This window comes from Oryzias latipes, chromosome 9, assembly GCF_053564925.1.
Source record: "Oryzias latipes strain Hd-rR chromosome 9, Olatipes_Hd-rR_3.1".
In the NCBI taxonomy this organism is placed as follows: Eukaryota; Metazoa; Chordata; class Actinopteri; order Beloniformes; family Adrianichthyidae; genus Oryzias; species Oryzias latipes.
The window spans coordinates 26,541,458-26,561,208 of NC_136245.1; the positions used below are offsets into that span (position 1 = coordinate 26,541,458).

At 37.8% G+C, this 19,751-nt stretch overlaps 1 protein-coding gene across 1 annotated transcript in view; it reads left to right on the forward strand.

Annotated features, from left to right (window-relative positions):
- ipo11 (importin 11) overlaps positions 1-19,751 on the forward strand; it is a 136,034-nt gene that overhangs the window by 10,782 nt on the left and 105,501 nt on the right. Inside the window, exons 3-7 of the mRNA XM_023958341.2 lie at positions 1,705-1,805; positions 4,764-4,836; positions 6,022-6,225; positions 13,092-13,224; positions 13,370-13,428. Of these exons, the coding sequence (XP_023814109.1) occupies positions 1,705-1,805; positions 4,764-4,836; positions 6,022-6,225; positions 13,092-13,224; positions 13,370-13,428 (570 nt within the window). The remainder of the gene's footprint in view (positions 1-1,704; positions 1,806-4,763; positions 4,837-6,021; positions 6,226-13,091; positions 13,225-13,369; positions 13,429-19,751) is intronic.

Sequence of the window (19,751 nt, forward strand, 5' to 3'; positions counted from 1 at the left end):
AACAGTAGTCAAATTTCCACCGACACCCTGTAGGTTAACAGCATCGGTGGCGGTCGTTGTTAACCCGGGCCTCGACCGATCCGGTATGTCTAAAGTGTTGTGGATGATTCGCATGGTTATTTTGGCAATTTTTGCGCCGGATGCCCTTCCTGACGCAACCCTCTCTATTTATCCGGGCTTGGGACCGGCACAGAAGTAACTGGCTTGCAACCCCTGTGGCTAGATTCAGCAGAGATAGTTGTGTTTGCAAAAACTCTTTCCTCTTATATGCACAATATGCACATCCATCTTTGCTCAAGTTTGGATGTTGTTTGTTTTTGTGGGCGAGACGCAGATACGCTGCCGAGGCCGACTCTAGGTTGACGTCATCAAATGGGCGGAGCCCACAAGGAGCAAATCGAGTAGTCTCACCTTCAGGTTGGAAAAGAACTCAAGAAAATAAAAAATATTTAATTAAAAAATGTTTTTTTTGTTTGCGAAAGGTAATATATTACCATATACATGGATATGGTTAACTAAAAAAGGCTTTAGAGTAGCTTGGTGTAGGCCCTTTAATACACATTTTTTCATTGGGTGTGCTGTGGGCAATAGGTTGTGGCAAACACTTAAACATTATATAACTCCTCCTTAGGAGTTAAGTAGGTAAAACGCAGGCATATCATATGGATTTTTCATTATATTAACCACCCTGAATCCTGTGAACAGTGCAAGGAGCCTTGCTACTTGTGCACAGCCTGACTGTTAGAATTTAGAAAATAAGACAATCAGAGTGTAGTTGTTTGGGTTTTCTTAAAGGTTTTATAGGGACCTTACTAATGACCAGAGTGTGGCGTAAGGGCACCGCACGATAACATCACTAGTGTGTGCAACTGTCATTATTCTTACACATTACAAAGCATTTACCAAACACACAACAATGGTACGTTCCATCCTCATGACGTCCTTTGAGGAGCCTCACGGGAACTGCAGACACACCTGTGGTCCACTTATAATGTCGCTGTCCTCTCTACGACCCCCCCCATGGCCACGGACAACCCAAAACCCGCAGCACCTGTACAGGTCAGCCCCCCCGTAGGGGTTCATGTGATTAGAAACCTCTAACCCCATGTCACTACAGAGAACGTAAAGAAAAGACGGGACCAGTTGATCAAGTGACAGCCAGAACCATCAAGATGGTATTTTACTGACTGGTCTAATAAAAGCAGTTGGCAGTGGGCTGATTTGTACCAGCACATTGGAAGCTGGTACAGCGTGGAGCTCAGCTAATGGCCTGTGCTGTTCAGGTGGAGGCTTTATAACCATATAAAAGCAGAGCGCCGTAAACTGTGCCGCTCCTGTGCCTGGAAAAATTAGAGCCCAGGATCCAGTCTGGATTACTGTGCTCTTCATAGAGACACGGCTCTGGCTGTAAAAAGGATAATAAATCTTTACACACTGAATGATCTGGCTTACTCCATAGGGTCATATTTACATTTTACAACTTTTTTAGACACAAAAAGTCAAACTTGTACAAACAAAATACCCTTGGTAATTAGGTTGATGTTTTTGTATTTTTGATGCTGCTTTTTCTTAATTTAATGATAGTACAGACTGTCATCCTTCTGTATAAGTACTGTATTGTATTTCTTTTTTAACTCTTGATTTTAGCATTTGATCTAACAAATGAACTAAGGCAGCCCACTTGTGTCCTTCATTCTATTGCAGAATATCTTCAATAACCACATGTTGGATGTGAATGTCAGGTGGCTGGCCGTGCTGTACTTCAAAAATGGCATTGACAGATACTGGAGGAGAGTAGCACCTAAGTAAGTACCTGCACGCCTGTCCTGTTTTCTACTATAGCCAGTCCTCTTTTCTCATATTTCCATGAACGCTTTTCCCTTTTTTTGTAGTTTTTTTCCTGCTTTCATTCGAGGCCTTTGTCAGGATCCATCAATGTAGCCTGCTTTAAGGCGAAACTGTTCTGTGTTTATTTCAATTTTTTTAACTTTCTTTTCTTATGTTTCTCTAATTTTACACCTACAATTTTTCTACTGCACCATCAGTTGTCATTTTCCTCTCTTGATTGGCCTCTCACCTTTGTTTCTCTTTTTATATTTTATATTTTTGGTTCTTTTTTATTTTAGGATTTTTGATGGTGATTGTCTTTGAGTAATCATGTTTCACCATCTGCCTTTGGGGTGTTCAAAATCACAGGGTGGTGGTTGGTGGAGTATTCTGCCTTTGTTCAATCTTTGAACCCTCCAAACTGTTGCTTTTCTCTTGATTTTTGTTTCTGGGATTTTTTAAGTTTGAAAGTTCTTCAGCTTTTCTTAAATGTCAATCTGAACTGAAGTTATTTGCAGTCTTGGGTTGGACATATCGGGATTAAGAAAAACTCCTTTCCTTATTCTAAACCTAAATTAGGTTAATTACCAATTATTAACAAAAACAGATTATAGTGTTCCTTATATTTTAAATAAATATTTTAAATCCCGCAAAAGTTCAGATGTGACTGAAGCTGAAAGTTTCTGTTTTTATAAACTTGTCTTAGGTTTCCCTCACCCCTATTACCCCCCCCCCCCCCCCCCCCCCAAAAAAAAGAGCTTTTAAATTAATTTAGGATTATGGTAGAGTAAGGGAGAAAATATACAAATGTACAAATATACAAACATTTAAAACGTGCACGAAAATCTTAATCTTGCATTTACTTTATTGCATGTTGTAGCAATCAAGGTGGTTTTTGACAGCTGAAAATGGTAGAAATGTCATGAAGGAAATGCACAAGAGGGAAAAAAATCCTACAAAGATAAAACACCAAAGATGCATTCAAGTTTCAAATGTGAATCATAATGCTTTTAGTATTTCTGACACCGTTAAGCCTGCTGTTCCCACAGCTCCACGCATTAAAATCTTCAAACATGCTTTTTCTTTCTTCTTTTTAATTACCATATGTGAAGATGCCTGGAGAGGTAAACGAAAGGTAAAAGTTTTCCTAACAAGTTTATTTAACTTAGTTTCAATTGGTCAATTTTTAACATTAATTAGTTTTGCTTAAGCTTGAACCCTAACTTAACATATTTGTCCTGTGATGAAAAACATGTACTCTGAAAGGAATAATGTCCATATTGATACATTACACGTTATGAACTTGACATTTTGTCAAATCCATTTTAAAAAGGTTCATTACTTGGACTTTCATTTGGTTTTAACTTAGACCGTTGAAATTGGAATTGGTTTTATTTTCCTCGGTTTTGTTTCCCCCTATTTCTCACTTCCTTGTTATTTTTGAAATATTAGTTTTTGTTTTTTTTTCAAGCTTCTTTTCCATTTTCTGTCTTAAAAAATGCACATCACTTCTTGATTCATGTTCTGTTCTTTATAGGAAAGATGCCATCTGTCAGACATCAGCAGCAGTTGTAAAAGACAACTTTGGCTTTGTTTGAATGTATTTACTTCAGAGGTTTTCTATGATTAGACGTGTAACAAATCACTTTAACAACAATTTGATTTATTTCACAATTTGTGGTTGCCAATATGATTTTTAAGACTATTTTAGTTTATTGTAAAACGATCCAATTCACTGACGTAAAACCGATCCAGGACATCTTTAGCCAAAAATTCAACCAGATAAATAGAAAAATACCAGGGTACTGAACAGTGCAGGTAAAGTTTTCCAGATTCCTTCAAGATAATAAAGTGTAATTGACATATGTGTACAAACAAACAAGTAATCAAGAATTCATGGCAAATCCATTCACATTTTAGTTTCATAAAGTTCATTCCACTGTTGTTTTTCCACATCAAAGTAATACCAACATTATTAGAAGATTCTACCACACTGTGTGGTCACATGTCTCTGCTAAATTCAAAGTGTTTCCACACATTGGACTGTAATAATATTTAATAATGGATTGGATTTATCTGCGCTTTTCCAGACACTCAAAGCGCTTACATTGTGTCCATTGTTCATGGACTGTAGGCAGTGGGGCAGAATGACAGTCTGTGGCTGCCAGTATGTGCCTACGGCCTCTTTGACCATCACTGAGACTTTCATGCACATTCTCACACCAGTGGAGCCACACTGGAGGGAGGGTAAGGTGTCTTGCCCAAGGACACAACAACAGTTGACTGGGGGGAGCGGGGATGGAACCGCTGACCCATCGATCATTGGCGTGCTAAACCGCCTGAGCCACTGCCAGTTGATCATTTTTTGCTGCCATCATGTGTGTTGTCCGCTGTGATGACACTTGGTCATTTTTATGTTATAGTAAAATAAACCTACTAAAAATAGTATTTCCAATATCGATTATTTCATTTTGAAACGATTTTACAATGGTATAGGTCTATTTAATTCAATACGATTAACAACTTGTCTCAGAAGGATCAATCTTAACTAATTATTTCGATCGCACCCCTATTCATAATTGAATCCTCCAGCCTTTACTGTGGAATTTTACACGATTTAATCAGTTTCATACTGACTTGGCAAAGTTTTTATTCCATCTTTGCTTATCAAAACACAGTTTTTAACCTTGGAAAGGAAAAAGATCCCACAAGATCTCTTGGAACTTGTGGTGCATTCATCCAGTCGTAATGTGATCTCAATCAGACGGGTCCTACCTTCACTGAGAATGTCCTAGATTTAAATTCTAACTGTATGTACTGGCACTCATGTCGGTGCATTCCAAAAACGTCTGCGACTGTGTGTGTGTGTGCACATTGCTTTTCTTCCCTGGCCTTGTCACTTGTTCTGAGTATCTTCTTGATTGCTTTGTTCACAGTGCATTATCGGAAGAGGAGAAGACGTCACTGCGAGCTGGTCTCATCACAAACTTCAATGAGCCTGTCAATCAGGTCAGCTGGGATGAGGGTTTACAGGGACCAAGATTTACATCAAGATGACACAAAACTATAAGTTTAAAGAACATCGAAGTCTTTCTGCTACGTTAGTCTGCAGGGAGCATCCATTTCTTAAAATAAATAAGTCATAATTCATGCGGGTATTTTATCCTATAAAGTTTCATGATGAATAATTTGACCTCTCTCTTAGTTTTTCTGCAGTAAGTAACTCTGGAGTCATGCTGAGTGTAATACATTTGTGTGAGGGGGTTTGGAAGGGGCCCCAGATGATGGCCATCCATCCAGGCTTTTGTGGACTTTAGACTCCACAGAGGCTGTTCTTTACCGTTAGGAATGATGGGGTCCATGTGGCAAGCAATGAATACAATTTAAGCACCATATGTCTGACCAGTCACAGCCTCTCTGTGCCAAATTGAAACTCCACAAGGATTTGTGCGAGGGGTTTCAGGGTGAGAGTTTCAATGAACCGTTTATTTAGGAGTTGTGGAACTGAAGGATTGATTTAGCTTAGAAACCGGTCACTTTTAAGGTTTATAAAAAATAACCAGCTTTACTAACTATTAAAAGTATTTGATGAAAATGTTTTTTTGAGGCGATAAAACATGCATTTTTTTGTAAAATATAATAATTCTGACATCTGAGAACATCAGAAAGCTGTTTTTGTGAAAAAGGAAATTAAAGAGAAAAATGCAATCATACTAGATCAAAGTTACAACAATTATCTTTGCATGTAAAGGAAATTCAACAAGATGTCAGGTTAGGTAATTTCATGGGGCCTGTGAGGGAATTCTGATGCCAAAGCCAGTAAATGTGAGTGAGTGTTGTCTTTGGATCTTGAGGATTGTAAATCTACAAATGACTGGCTTTTATTTAGACGATGGATGATAAAAAAGACGTTTCCTCCAGATGTCACCTGTCTGACCTTGCAGTACATCATTGCAGCTCTCTTAAGGCCTTTGTTTTAGCTTAAATGCCTTTTTTAATTGAAGTAGATGATACATTCTCTTGACTGGGCATCAAACTATTAAATAACGTTGTGTGAAAAGTACAGTTTTTGTTCATGAAAAAGAAAAGGTTGTAGATTTAAAACACCTTAAGACTTTTTTGGTCTTGACTGGCTTCTGCTGGACTGATGTCCTTACCTGTGGTGATGTCTTTCTCTCTGTGGTTTTCCAACAGATAGCCACCCAGATTGCTGTGCTGATAGCAAAGGTGGCTCGCCTGGACTGCCCGAGGCAATGGCCAGAGCTGATCCCTGTTCTGCTAGAATCTGTGAAGGGTCAAGATGGCCTGCAGCAGCACAGAGCCCTGCTTACTTTCTACCATGTCACCAAAACCTTGGCGTCTAAACGCCTCGCACAGGACAAACGCCTTTTCCAAGATGTAAGTCTATCATATCGGCTCCTCCTCAGTTTTCCTTTTTATTGCTTATTTTTAATCTGTGATTGGTCGTGATTTCCCGATCTAATCACAGAATCAGAAATTGGGCCTGTTCACGTAGTTTTAGACCTGATCAAAATCAGATGTTGCATCCTGAAAAGAGATTGGAAATGTATGTTATCCTCACTAGTTTGAGCAGGAGGAGCACTAAAACAGTTCACAGGTTCAATAACTTTTTAATTGACATTTAAAACTAACAAGTGTCTATTTTGTTTTGTTTTAATTCAAACAATGAGCTACAAAGGTATTTCAAAAGAAAAAAAAGATTAACTTTAGTTTCTTTTGAATGAGAATGACTCTTCCTGCTAGTGAGACAGCTGCCAAGGGATCGTCTACAAAGTGCCACATCTGGAGAAAAGCAACTTAAAAAAATCTGTCTCAAAAAAACAAAAGTAAAAAATATAAAAGGTTACATTGATAAATACTCGTCATCATATTCATGCTACGATTTAAAATAGTTTTTAATATTTTTGATTTTTCATGGAGACATGAATCACATAGATCAAAAATGTTGAATAGTTCTGAAGATGCTGAAGCTACAGTCACCAAACTTTCTCACACGACTAATTATCACCTATTTTTACTAGATAAACCTTAACTATTTTTTCTAGTTGAAAGTTGCACTATTTTTACTTGATTGATCAAGCTATTGACAGATGAGCAGTTGTTGAGGTGTTAAATGATGAATGTTCATAAATTAAAAATGGGTCAAACCTGGTTCTGTTCATCTTGCTTTTTTTTTTTTAATGTGTTTCAAAATGGTCTCATTGGGAATCGGTATTGGCAAATTCTCAAAATCTAAGACTTTGTATCAAAACAGAGCCACAAACCTGATCAGGACATTCCTAGTTTTTATGTTTGGGACCTCACCTTTACACTTAAATACAATGGGCTTTTGGGGTTTTACACAACTCTTTTTCTTTTTTGGTCTTTTTTTCTTAAAGGTATCATACTTTTTCCCTTGCTTTTTCCGATAATTTTTTTTCTAAATAATTAAGTAAATATGTGAAATAGATAGTTTTTATCTATTAGTGAAGCTGTTGGGGTATATTATACGCCTTCACACTCATATGCAGTAAACTATTTTTGCCACAACTTCTTATAAGCAAGCATTCACATGCGTGGGTTATATTACCATAGTAGTTCATTTTGATTAATTCAGTCATGCATATCAAACAGGAAATTAGATCTTAAGAAATTAATATAAAATTCTTTATTGGGTGTTTTTTCTTTGTTTAGGTGGGGTTATGCTAAAGAGACATACGTAAAAACATTGTTTTTGTCTATTAATGGTTTTTATAGAACACATATTTTGGAGGGGGGGAGGGGGGGTGCAGGGTAACTCCATAATGAAACTAATCAAAAAGTTGTAGGTGGAGCCTCACAGATGCAGAAATGAGGTAAAAGCGATGGATCACTGGGCTTAAAAAGCTTTGATTGAGACAACAAGCTGTCATCCAGAGACTTCCTGCCAAAATGTGTGCCTTTAGGGCACAGCTTGAAACAAAGTGAGTCCAAGCCCCATTAAGCTGGGCACCATTTAGATGATGCACTGACGACTTTGACATTAAATAGCCTCTGCAGCACTCTGCTCTGTCACAACATAGCCGGCTTTGCATGTAGGAAAGATTTCAGCTCTGCTGTGCATTCAGTCGTTGAGTTCACATGTCGTGAATTCAATGAAGCTGTTTTTTTTGTATTGATAGACGTCTACGTCTGTAGAGAATAAAATGGGGAAAAAGTGTTTTATGTATGAACAAAAGTAAAAAGAAAAAAAAGGGGAAATTTACCGACTAAACAAAAAGATACATGAAAACAAAATAATTATTATTATTATTTATTTTATTATTATTATTTAATTCTTTTTACCCTAAATCAAAAGTTGTGCTTTGTGGATCTAGTTTCCGCAGAGCTGCAGTAGTTCATTTCATTTGCCTGCAGGTTGTGAGCAGGACCGTTGAGCAGAGCAACCCCGCCCCCCTTCCCCTGCCCATTGCATTTTTTTCCATTTTTTTTCCGATTTCTGTAAGGAAATACTCGGAAATGCAATGTTGAGCTTGTATTTTCTTTATATATGTTTGAAGAATGCCGCAAGAACATAATCAAAATCTCGATTTTCACCGGAGTGGGTCTTTTACTGAGAATATTTCCTGACATTTGATTTTGACCTGTGCAGCAGTTAAGTAAACTCTCCTTTATTTTAGACATCATTTAAAGGAACTTCAGTGGTGAAGAAAACAAAATCTGGATATTTCAAGTATATATTTCTACAATCCCCCCAACCCGACACAACAGCGCAGTCAGAATAATAGATTATGGATCCCACAAAAACGTTTGCTTTAGAGCACATTTAACACCTCATAGCTGCAGATATGCCTGTGGGACAAACAGCGAAACACTCAACCAAGAACTAGACATAACAGTAGAATAAAATCTCTTAAAAATGAAATGGTTGATTTTCAAATGAAGAGTTAGTGAAATATTAAAATTTAATATTAAATTTGTTTTTTGCCTTTTCCATGATCAACCTAAATTTAAATGTTTTCTGAAAACATTACACAAGTGCTCTTCTTTATAAAAAGTAGAATATTTTTTTCTGCTTTATTTTTCTAGTGGTGGTTTATTTTTCAATTCTTATTTAACCTTTATTTAACCAGGAAAGTCCCATTGAGATTAAAAACCTCTTTTCCAAGGGAGTCCTGGCCAAGAGGCTGCACATTTCAATACAAAAAAATGGGGTTTATGGGGTTATCTTAATAATTGGTGAAGCCAAGAAGTTTTAATTGATTTGTAATTTTGCCAGTAATCTAACTGTTTAAATCATTGTCTGTTTAAATCGTTGTCTGCTACCCTGAGTTAATTTCCAGTCTTAGTAAAAGAATCACAAGCCCTAAAGATGCGACAAATACCAGATGTACACTACCGCCTAACATGAGCTTGGAAGTGGTTCTGTTTGGAACTGATTTTTTTACGTTGTCTCATTTTAGAAAGGGGTTTGAATAGAAAATTTAGACTGTAGCCGTTTTAAAACACAGAAGGGCAGTGCTGGGAAGTTGGAAACAGCCAGATGTAAGGAGCTGGCAGCGGCTGAAGCACAGCAAAATGCAAATGAGATGAAGTAGGGAAGGGGGAGTATGGTAATTAGCATACGACATCATTGCAGCAAGCTTTGGCAGCTTTTGGCAGCACTTCTGCCACATGGCAAGATATGGCATATCCCAAGGCAGCACACACAAGTCTTTGCATTTTTCTGAATTAGTTTAATTAATTAATTTATTTTTACAACTTTACTTTATCAGAAAAATGCAGAGATTTGTTATAGATCAATACTGCCCGGCCTTAGTGAGGTGTGACACGCATCTGGAAAAGCCCTCCTGTCCACCGGCTGCAGGAAGCGGTCATTTGACTTACTATAGTGTCAGCTCCAAACACTCCAGTCATTCCTCTGTGTCGTGTCCCATCGCAAAGTTGTGTGTCTACACACAACTCCTGCTCTACAGCTGCTTTTGTTTGCCGCTCTGCTCTGCAAAGCAAAATGTGGCGTCAATGTTGCACAGAATGGGGTTTTAAAGAAATAAACGGCATTTTCCTTGGGTAGTTAGTTTTGTGAACTAATAACGAAATCATCTTTAGATTTTTTTCAAACATTTTTTATTGAAAGACAAAATTATCCACGCACCCCTTGTTGTGCTGGTTTTTGTTACAGCTCAGCTGTTTAAACCCAATAATTTACCCAGAAGGGGAAAAGTGTTTACTTGTGAAGCACTGCACTTTCTTCTTGGTTTATGCCAAAAATTCTCCAAATTCAATATTAGTAATGATGCCTCAGTCTTTGGTTTCCAGCTTTGTAAACAACCAGATGCCATTCTGCATATGATTGTTAGAATCCATCAAGGATTTGCAGAGAAGTTTCATTTTATTGGAAATTATAGGAGCCATATTGGTACAAATTTCGTTTCTGACTAGACCCCTTTCATTTTCTGCCATTCTTGTTTCATAATGTTTATCAGAGCTGTGTGCATCCTGGGTTTTTGATAGGAACTGTAGTCTACCACAGGAAATTACATTAACCTTTGAAAAGCCTCACCTTTTAGCCTTACCGATGGCTCTTTTTATGAATGTGGAAAAAGCATATCATGTAATTATCAGGCTTGGTAGCAAACGGCCTTTGAGGCCGCATGCTTCATTTACTGCGAACTCCAGACTAACAGTTTCTTTCGCTTGCACGTCTGTTGCAGCATATGAGGAGCTTTTTGATTATGTGTGTCATGGAATTTGTTGTCCGTTTAGTCGGTTCATTCCTTTTTTCTTCTTTCCATCTGCTGAAGAAAGAATATTTTGACACTTGCAGCCCATATGTTTATAGGAAGGCTGGATAGGATGGATATATGCCGAAATTTTCCGAGACACGTTAGCGAAAACAGATGATAAATGGGAATTTTTAATTTTTATTTTCAGAAGATCACAGAGTTAAACCGGTGGTTCTTGCCACAAACCAAATCTGCAGCAAGCAAAACGACACGGCTTACTATTTCTAAATAAACTACATTTAACACATTTAATGTTCACTTTATTTAACTGCTGTTCATCAAAAAATACTACTAAAGGTAAGAAACCCATTCCCATATTTTACTGTTTGCCAATCCAGTCTATCAATTGGTTGAATCTGGCCTGGGTTTTAGCTCTCTAGTGGTCGGGATGGCCCGCCAAAACAGAAGTGAATGAATGAATGATTCAGAGTGGAGTCAATGAAGTTGACTCCAGGAGGTTTCCTTGGACAAGGATATTTTCTCTTTCCCTTCTGTGGAAGATTAACAACCTTTAGTGGGTTTCGTTTTTACTGCTTAGCTGTGCGCTCCGATGCCGCCTTACTCCTGTTCACTGAACTGAGCAGCTGTTCACGCCATCCATTATTTGGTGGGAGGTCGATGCTTTTTATTTCAAGCGGGATCTTTTATCCAATGTTAGTGCTGCAGGTAAGCTTTCATTAGTGTGTAAAAATACTAAAAGAGGCAATAAACACAGATTGTTACAACAGTCAACGTGTTAAAGTTTGTTGCAGTTGCACTAGTGCTATGAACGCTTTATGGTGATAATAGCTCAGTGTTTCTGCTGAAATGTTCATACCTGCTGATGCTGATAATGTAGCAATATTATTATTACATGTAAAGTTTGCTTGCATATAGAGATGTCTAACCAAACTTGCTTTAAGCCAGGCTTCAATTATCCTTTTAAAGTCCTACTCCAATTCTATTTAGATCTATTTTAAGTTTTCACAGTGATCTTTTAATTATAATTGTGCCGTTTTTAGCCGAAATCATAAAACTTTAGTCATTTTCTAGGATATAGTTTCTGCGGAGCATCAGTAGTCCATTAGAAATTTGCCTCTGAGTTGTGGGTGGGACCATTGTGGCAGAGCAAGATGCCAGCTGAGACAAGGCAAACGGCGACACACATGGATCTGGTTGTCCACAAGTAAATGTCTCAGGAAGGAACAGAGCAGGGAACTTGTGACCCGCCCATTGTATTTTCTACTTAACAAAAACTATCCTTTTCAACGACTTGATTAAAGAAATCCCGGTACTCTATTTCTACTATACTATTTTAAGCTGAACTTTCTTAATAAATTTTCCTCATCATGAGAAAAATGCCAAGAAATGTTAAAAACACCAAAAACACAATTTCCACTGGAGAGGGTCTTTAATTTGGTTACTGTCGACACACATGCACATTCTCATAAATTTTAAACATAACAATGTTGAAAAAGCTTTGGTTGTTTTTATTACCGTGCAAACCACTTTCAGCTTCCACTGATGAGGTTAACTTGGAACTCTTAGGCACGCTGAAGTGAAATTTCTCGGAAGAAACTTGCCCATCTCACAGATTCTGTTAAAGCGTTTGCTCTAAAAGCAGTGATTTGTCTTTTCGGCTCTGAGATTTGACTCGTAACTCCTCAGTATAACCCAGGGGTGCCCACACTTTTGGCACGCTACTTTCGTGTGTGTGTGTGTGTGTGGAATTACCCGCTGGCAGAAGGAATTTGCGCTCAGTGTATTTAAACATGCATGTGCAGTGATGCATCAGAGGATGTTCGATTGGCCGTTCTGCATGTCAATCAAGTGACGTACTTCAGGGTGAGGATGATGATTCGCTGACAGATAAAAAAATAATATATATATTTATATTCTTTATCTTTGATGGCCGCGATCTCTCAACATGTCCATCGATTGCGATCGACGTAATGACCACCCTTGGTATAACCAATGTCAATTTTTACACACGGTTCCTCTGACAGCATTTCATTTTCTTTCTGTATTTGAAATGTATGGATTGGTTCCACTAACCCAGTCTTTTCAATAACTTTAACACTGAAATTGATCTGAAAGTGTTTTTCTTGGCAACAATTTTCCTATATGTGTTGACACTGAGACTCTCTTGACTATCATTTCTGGGATGTTTATTAGGAAGCCATCAAAGACTAATCCAGAATTCTGTTTGCTTTTGCACATTGGTTTAATTCCATATTTTCTAATCCATGGTGTATTCCTAATCCATCTGTTCTTTTTATTTTGTCTTTTAATGCTTCTCTGGCAAAATATGTAATATAACCTTATTTTTATACAGTTTATATCTGATCACTATTGTGCTACACAGTGTAATGTAACACAGTGCATCAAATAGTGGGACATTGAATCTGCAGTGTTCATACAAACGTGTTGGAGTTCTAGTTCAACAAAATGTACCCAGAGGCTTGTTCTTATCCAGAATAGTATGGCTGTATTCCTACTGTACTTTGAATGTGTTTGCAGCTGGCGTCAGGCATCTACAGCTTTGCATGCTCCCTATGGAGTCATCACACAGACTGCTTCCTCCAGCAAATCTATGCCAGAGATGAGCCCACAGCACTCAGCTCACTGGAGAGGACACTGCTCTCTCTTAAAGGTAGCCACAATATTTACAGGTCTGATGTAAGCATATACAAAATCATATTTTAAGAAGTAATAAAAAGGTTTTCATTTTATTAAAAAAAATGACCTGTTTCATCAGTAGTAATACCCCTGGTTGGTTGTGTCTCTCTGTCCCTCAGTGCTTCGTAAATTAACAGTCCATGGATTCCAAGAGCCCCAACAGAATATGGAAGTAATGGTAAGCATCAACGGATTTAATATTGTTAATTGTCAAACTTCCAATATGATTCCTTTTTTTCCAAAAATGTGGACGCTCCTAAGGGGATAAAGTGCCTAAAACTTTGCCTGGGTTCAAAAAGTCAAGATTTCTATTCCACTGTTCTCGGGGTGAAACAACTTGGTGAAACTATAATTTAATTTAGTTTCAATCTGCATTAAAAAAAGGAGGGGGGGGGGGGGGGGGGTAAGCATGTGCTTTAGTTCCCCTGCAGCTCAGAGTTAATTGAGTCATTTCTACCAAAATGTCTCGTTCCTTTGAAGTCTTGTTCCAGATTCCAGCATATTTAGATTTCAGGCATCTTAACATAAAATAATTGGCTTCGACTCACTCACTGAAATTATGCTGTGATGACATACTGTACAGTGATTGTTTATTTCCAAGTGTGGAGACCTTTTATATGATCTAATTTTTTTATTTCCAATTTTTAAACAAGTATTGTTTCCCATGTTCCTTTACTTAAAGCTCCGTTGGTCGTCAAGTTACCATAGATGGCTCCTTTTTTATCCTTGTTTTCATTCTAGGTTGGATTTCCTTCCACCCCTTTATCATGAAGTCACAGATGAAGGATCAGCATTTCCGTTATTGTTTTAGGGCAGACATGAACTTAGACATATGATGTTTTTAGAAATGACTATCCATGATTTCAGCGATGACACATCTTTGCTCTTTTGTCGGAAATACCTTTGGGCAGAAATCTGGTGAGCATTGTACGTGAAATAATTGTGTCGCTTAACCTGAGGCTCTTCTTTAGTCTTTTAATGTGCTGACATCTGCAGTGTTCTTTTTTAATTCTTTTAGTTGCCCTGGTCTTTTAAAAGTAGCTGGGGCTCTTATGTGTTCTGCCCCAAATGTTTGTAATTCTAATGATGTAGACATTTTCATCACTTTTTGCAACTTCAAATGAATGGACCTACGTGAATGGAACAGTGCATTAACAGGTTTTGGTTTGCGCACTTCTGTGCAATCTTATAGCACCAAGCTAACATTAGCGGCGCAATAAAATGGCAAGCAATATTGGAGCCATCCAGCCGCACAGTTTTGAGCCAGATGCCAGCATGGACGAGGAGGAAAAGACAAAGATGTACATGGGGTAGGGGGGGGGGGGGGGGGGGGGGGGGGGGGCAGCGGTGAGACCTTGGTATGATACATATAAATGATACTTATAAATGTCCTCCATCCGGAGAGAAATGCAACGAAAATATGTTAAAAACACACTTTTCATTGGGCTGTATCTCTAAGCAGTTTATTGATTATGGCAGCATACTTTGACTCCAATATGTTGGAATGAGGGTTTTCAGCATGTTGAAGTCTGATCGAAGGGTTGTGGGTTTGCTCATTTTTTGGAAGTGTCCTTGGGCAACACACAGATCTCTAAAGTTCCCTCTGGTGATCTGGTAAGCGCCTTGCATAGCAGCTCAGCCTTGTAAATGTGTGTGCATGGGTAAATGTAAAGTGCTTTGGGTGAAAAGTGCCAAGTATTTTCAATTCAATTCAGGTTTATTTACAAAGCCCAATATTACAAGACGGGCTTCACTAATTGTACAAAACATAAAATTAGTAATAAAAAACAATAGCTGATTACTAAACTGAAATAAACAGACCTTAGACCCTCATTCTCCTCCTCCTTATATGCCATTCTTCTCTATTGTACAGTGTTAATTAGAGGTGGTGGTCTGTTTTCTAAAAAAAAAAAAAAAAAGCTACTGCTGCCACCTCACTCACTCTGTTGGATACCTTAAATGCATAAAGCAAACGGGTTAAACAACTGCCAACCTTGTTGTAAGCTAATTACTGCAGACCTGCTTTTGTAATAATAATGAGCCTTGTCAAGTTACAAGTTTACAAGCGTTAAGCCTCAGCTGCTCAGATCCAGGGGACAGCCTGTTCTGTGGTGTTAAAGCTTTGTAAGTCTCTGCAGTCTCACAGTATTGTCTCTGTGAGCCTTTTTTCACCTGATATACAACAACATTCGACGTGTTGAGATTATTTGCAGTGGAATATGTTTGAGAGAGTTTGACTGTGACCAGAGAGCAGAATCTAAAGACACCGAGATGTGTTGGCAACCATTTTTTAAATCTTTAGATAACAATCTCAAGGAACTTTATTTTTCTGAATACAGCATTTGGTTGTCCAAACCCGGTGAGAGCTGAGCAGTGGTTTAGAATTCCTACAGCTACAGCCTGTTTTCTGTCACACAGAGTTGCATTTATACAAAAGAGGAGTCTTGCACTTTTCAAAATTAAGATTAAACATACTATTTAGGTGAACATGTCTTCCAAATGTACTCTGATAGAAACTCTTGTTAGGGATCCTATAATGGAGGAGTCCTAATAATATCACAGAATTTAAGTTTTTAGTGATGAAATAACGAGTTAAAGACCCAATCCAAAGAAAATAGTTTATTCTTCTTTAACATTCTCTTGTGGGATTTTTCTGATGATGAGGACATAAAGAAAATTAAGCTACAGTATATTTTTGTCAGCTCCTAATTCACATTAATTTGAATAACATATGCCATTTGAAAAGGAGCTTACGTTATTTGTGACATACAAAATACACTAGGCGGGCCACAAGCTCCCTGCTTGGAGCTATCGGCAACAGAGAGCGAGAAAGGGGGACGGGGTTGATCTTTGCCAGCGGTCCTAGAAAATGCCATTTTTTAAATTTTGGTTAAAAACAGCAGAATCGTAGTCAAAAAACCACTGAGAACGCTTTTAAAAAAGCACAAAAGATGATCGAAGGGGGTCTTTAAATTTAAACAAAAAAGTCAAACAACATTTTGATAAATACTTAGGAAAAAAAGCCCATAAAAACGTGTTAGAATTGACCTGATCATGACAGATATTCCTTCTATGCACTGCTCTAACACTGCTGGAGCAGTGTGGCTTCTCGGGGGAGAGTGTAATGCATCATGGACAGGTCACCACTCCAGCAGCTCACCTCTCGATGGGCGATTCAGGGCTAGCAGTGCAAACTCACACCTGTGGGTAATACTCTCTCAATCCCTTCCTTGGGGATGAAGCTACAGTAGCTTATCTACAGTCTGAAACTGAAGCAGGAAAAAAGCTTCAAAAAATAATGAAGGCAGGAATGCACTAACTAAGATTTAAATGAGAACCTCAGAGAGTCGTTAGACCGCAGTGCTTTGTATCATACTAATCCTACATCTTTAATGATTTCATGTTAAGAAACACGTCTTTTGAGCATATGACACTGAAGTTTTTCTTTTCTAAAGTTTCTAGTCTCACTTTGATGTTCAAGGTAACTGCTTATTGCTGTCCAAATCAGCTGGGCTTTGCTGATGCCAGATTTAAGCTTTGGACTCAGTATCCTTCCAGATGATAATCCAAGCAGATGTGGATTCTCACATCACAGGTGTTTTCAATTTTGGGCTTGATTGGCTGGGTTCTAATTTTTTGAGTTGATAATTATTCTCACTCGCAAACACTTTTGGAATTCATGTGTTTGATTTTCTAGGCAGATGGTTGAAATAAAACTTTTTTTTTTTGAATGACAGCCATCTGTGACTGAACTGTGACTGTTTCACAGCCCTGTGGCAGCAGCTTCTGACATTCATCTTCTGTGTGGAAATGTGTAGCAAGCAGTTTCATGCCAGGGGAAGACATTTACCCTCTGATCAGGCCAGTTTTTCAATGAACACATCGGCAACATTACAACACAAGACCGGGACTAAAGCTGTAACTGCCAGGTTTCACACAGACTCACACTATTACTTTTTCACACCTTTTTTGCGGATGATTTGCTTCATTTTTCTTGATAGACTTTTAAGCTCTGCGTGATGGAGATTCAAATACACATTTGTTTAGAACCAAAATTCTCCTTAGATTCTCTAATCAGTAATCTAACATATGAAAAGTGCTTTATAAATAAAGTTTGATTGATTGATTGAGTTAATAGATTTATAATTTGTGGATTCTAACTTTCTGACAGGTTTGTCACCTAAGAATGTAAAGAAGTACATTTTCACTCAAGACTTTCAACAAAATGAGAATAATTAATAATTCCAAGTATAAAGACTTTTGGCACTTGAAAATGTGAAATTATACAGTTCTGATACAGTTATAATGATGCATTAATGGTTAATGTTTTAATGAATAATAGACATTGAAAGATGGTAGTGATATCTCAAATGATTATTTTACATATGAATAGACGCCAACTTCAATATATTATATTATTATTTTGTGAATTTTTAAGGGGTGGGAATTTTTTCTTCCTTCCACTCCTTTTTTTGAGCTGCTGTTGTTAATTGTTAGTTAAAAATCTCAATCAGTGACTTCTAGGGCTGCACGATATAAGGAAAACTTGGGATTAGCGATATCAGTGATCAGTATTGCGATGACTATATAACTTGCGATACAAGAACAAATAACAAAACAACCAAAAACATTTCTTTTTTGCTCCAACAGCTTCATTTAAAAAAGAGTCAACATACCTTAAATGACGCTCCAAATGACCTTAGTTTATATAGGGAGGCAAACATCTAACATAAAAGCGGTCCATCCAAATGGTCAAATGCATAAAGGGATTTATTTGATTGGTTAAATATTTCAAGCCACCATAAGATTGTTTTAGCACATTAAAAGTTACCATTAATCACAATTTACGCCATCTTTTGCGATATTCATATTGCACAGCTTGTTATTGCGATAATGATAATTTGCGATTTATTGTGCAGGCCTAGTGAATTCCATAGTGCTTTAGAAAAACAATCTTTAGTACATGAAATTACAACCTTTAAAGTAAGATAAAAAGTTAAAGTGAAATTTTGGGTCATCCCTTTTTTTTAGTATAATATTAATGAAGCATTATCATTTCCTATCTTTCAGTAGGTTGATGGTGTCCTTCCTTGGCAGACTGGTGCGATCCTGTCTTGGATGGAACACCAAACAAAATTAAAGTGGACCATCGTAGTGAAATGCATGCTGCCATAAGCTTCCTTTTGGACTGTAGTGCTTTTTTGTCTACAAAAATGCTCACAGGATAAATAAATATTCTTTTTGGCTTGATTTTTGTTAAACAATAGTCCTCAGGTCTAGAGCCATAGAAAGGTCAGATGTCAATTGCTTAAAAGTTGGCCCTTTGATCTCTTGGCTTTACGGGTTCCTTTTCAGCAGTAGTCTTCAACTGTGGTCTCTAAGACCTATCAGCCTGCTCATTTTCCAGTTATCCTTGCTCCTTTTACTGGATCGGATGATTTAAGGTTACTTCACCTCTGCATCCACGTGATGCAGAGGTAGAGCGGTAAACGTTTGATCAGAAGATCACAGATTTGGTTCCCGCCTCTTCCCGCCCATGTGTCAAAGTGTTCTTGGTAAGACACTATGAGCGACAAAACTAGACTAAGAAAGCCAATTTTAAGATGTGTGGTTTGTGTGGTTGGTCATGTTAAAGCAGTTTGTACTTTGTAAGTACAGTATATTTGGGCTGGGTTAATAAAATTGATAAATCAATCAGAATCGATCCAAGCTTAGTAGATTAATACTCGATCCATTAAAGAAGAGATCAGTCTTTTTTGCCTTTCATTTTCCGGTGACCTAACGCATAAAAGCAGTAAAGCTAAAGTCTGCTAGCTTGATGCTAATGTATAATGGCATTTCTCATAGAATGGCGAATGCTATTGCTCACCTAGCATACATTGCTGACTAAATGAACAGCTTTAAATACCCACAGGGAGAGCTGCGACGGTGTGGAATTTTTGATCACCGCGGTGATGAACCAGCAAAAAAATCATGTAGTGATATTCATCGCACTCTAGCAGTGCGCATTCATGTTTGGTGTTACGGAGTGAAGGAGAACAGTAATAAAAGGTTTCCCCCAGAATAACAGTGACGGATTCTTTATTAAACTGCTCTGGAGTAGAGCTGTGATGGTGTGGGATTTTTGATCACCGCTGTGATGAAGCAGCAGGAGTCGCGATGTCGGGACTCTTGCGGACTCCCCAACACAAAATCAGTGCGTCGCCCACTCAATTGCTTTTAAAATCCAGGGTACTACGTAGTCCCACAGTATATCGTTTTTTTTAGAATCAAGGGATTAGGGTGGGAATACAAACATAGCCATAATGATCTGCACAGTTTTGTTGGAACTTCTCTATGTGACAAAACATGGAACACTGGATGGTGTTAAAAGTCTCATTGGCTTATTCATTTACTAAAATAAATTTACAGTGAATAACCTCTATCAGATTAATATGAATATCTTCAAAAAATATATAGATTAATATTGTGTTTCTATACAAATATGTCTAAATGTGTAAA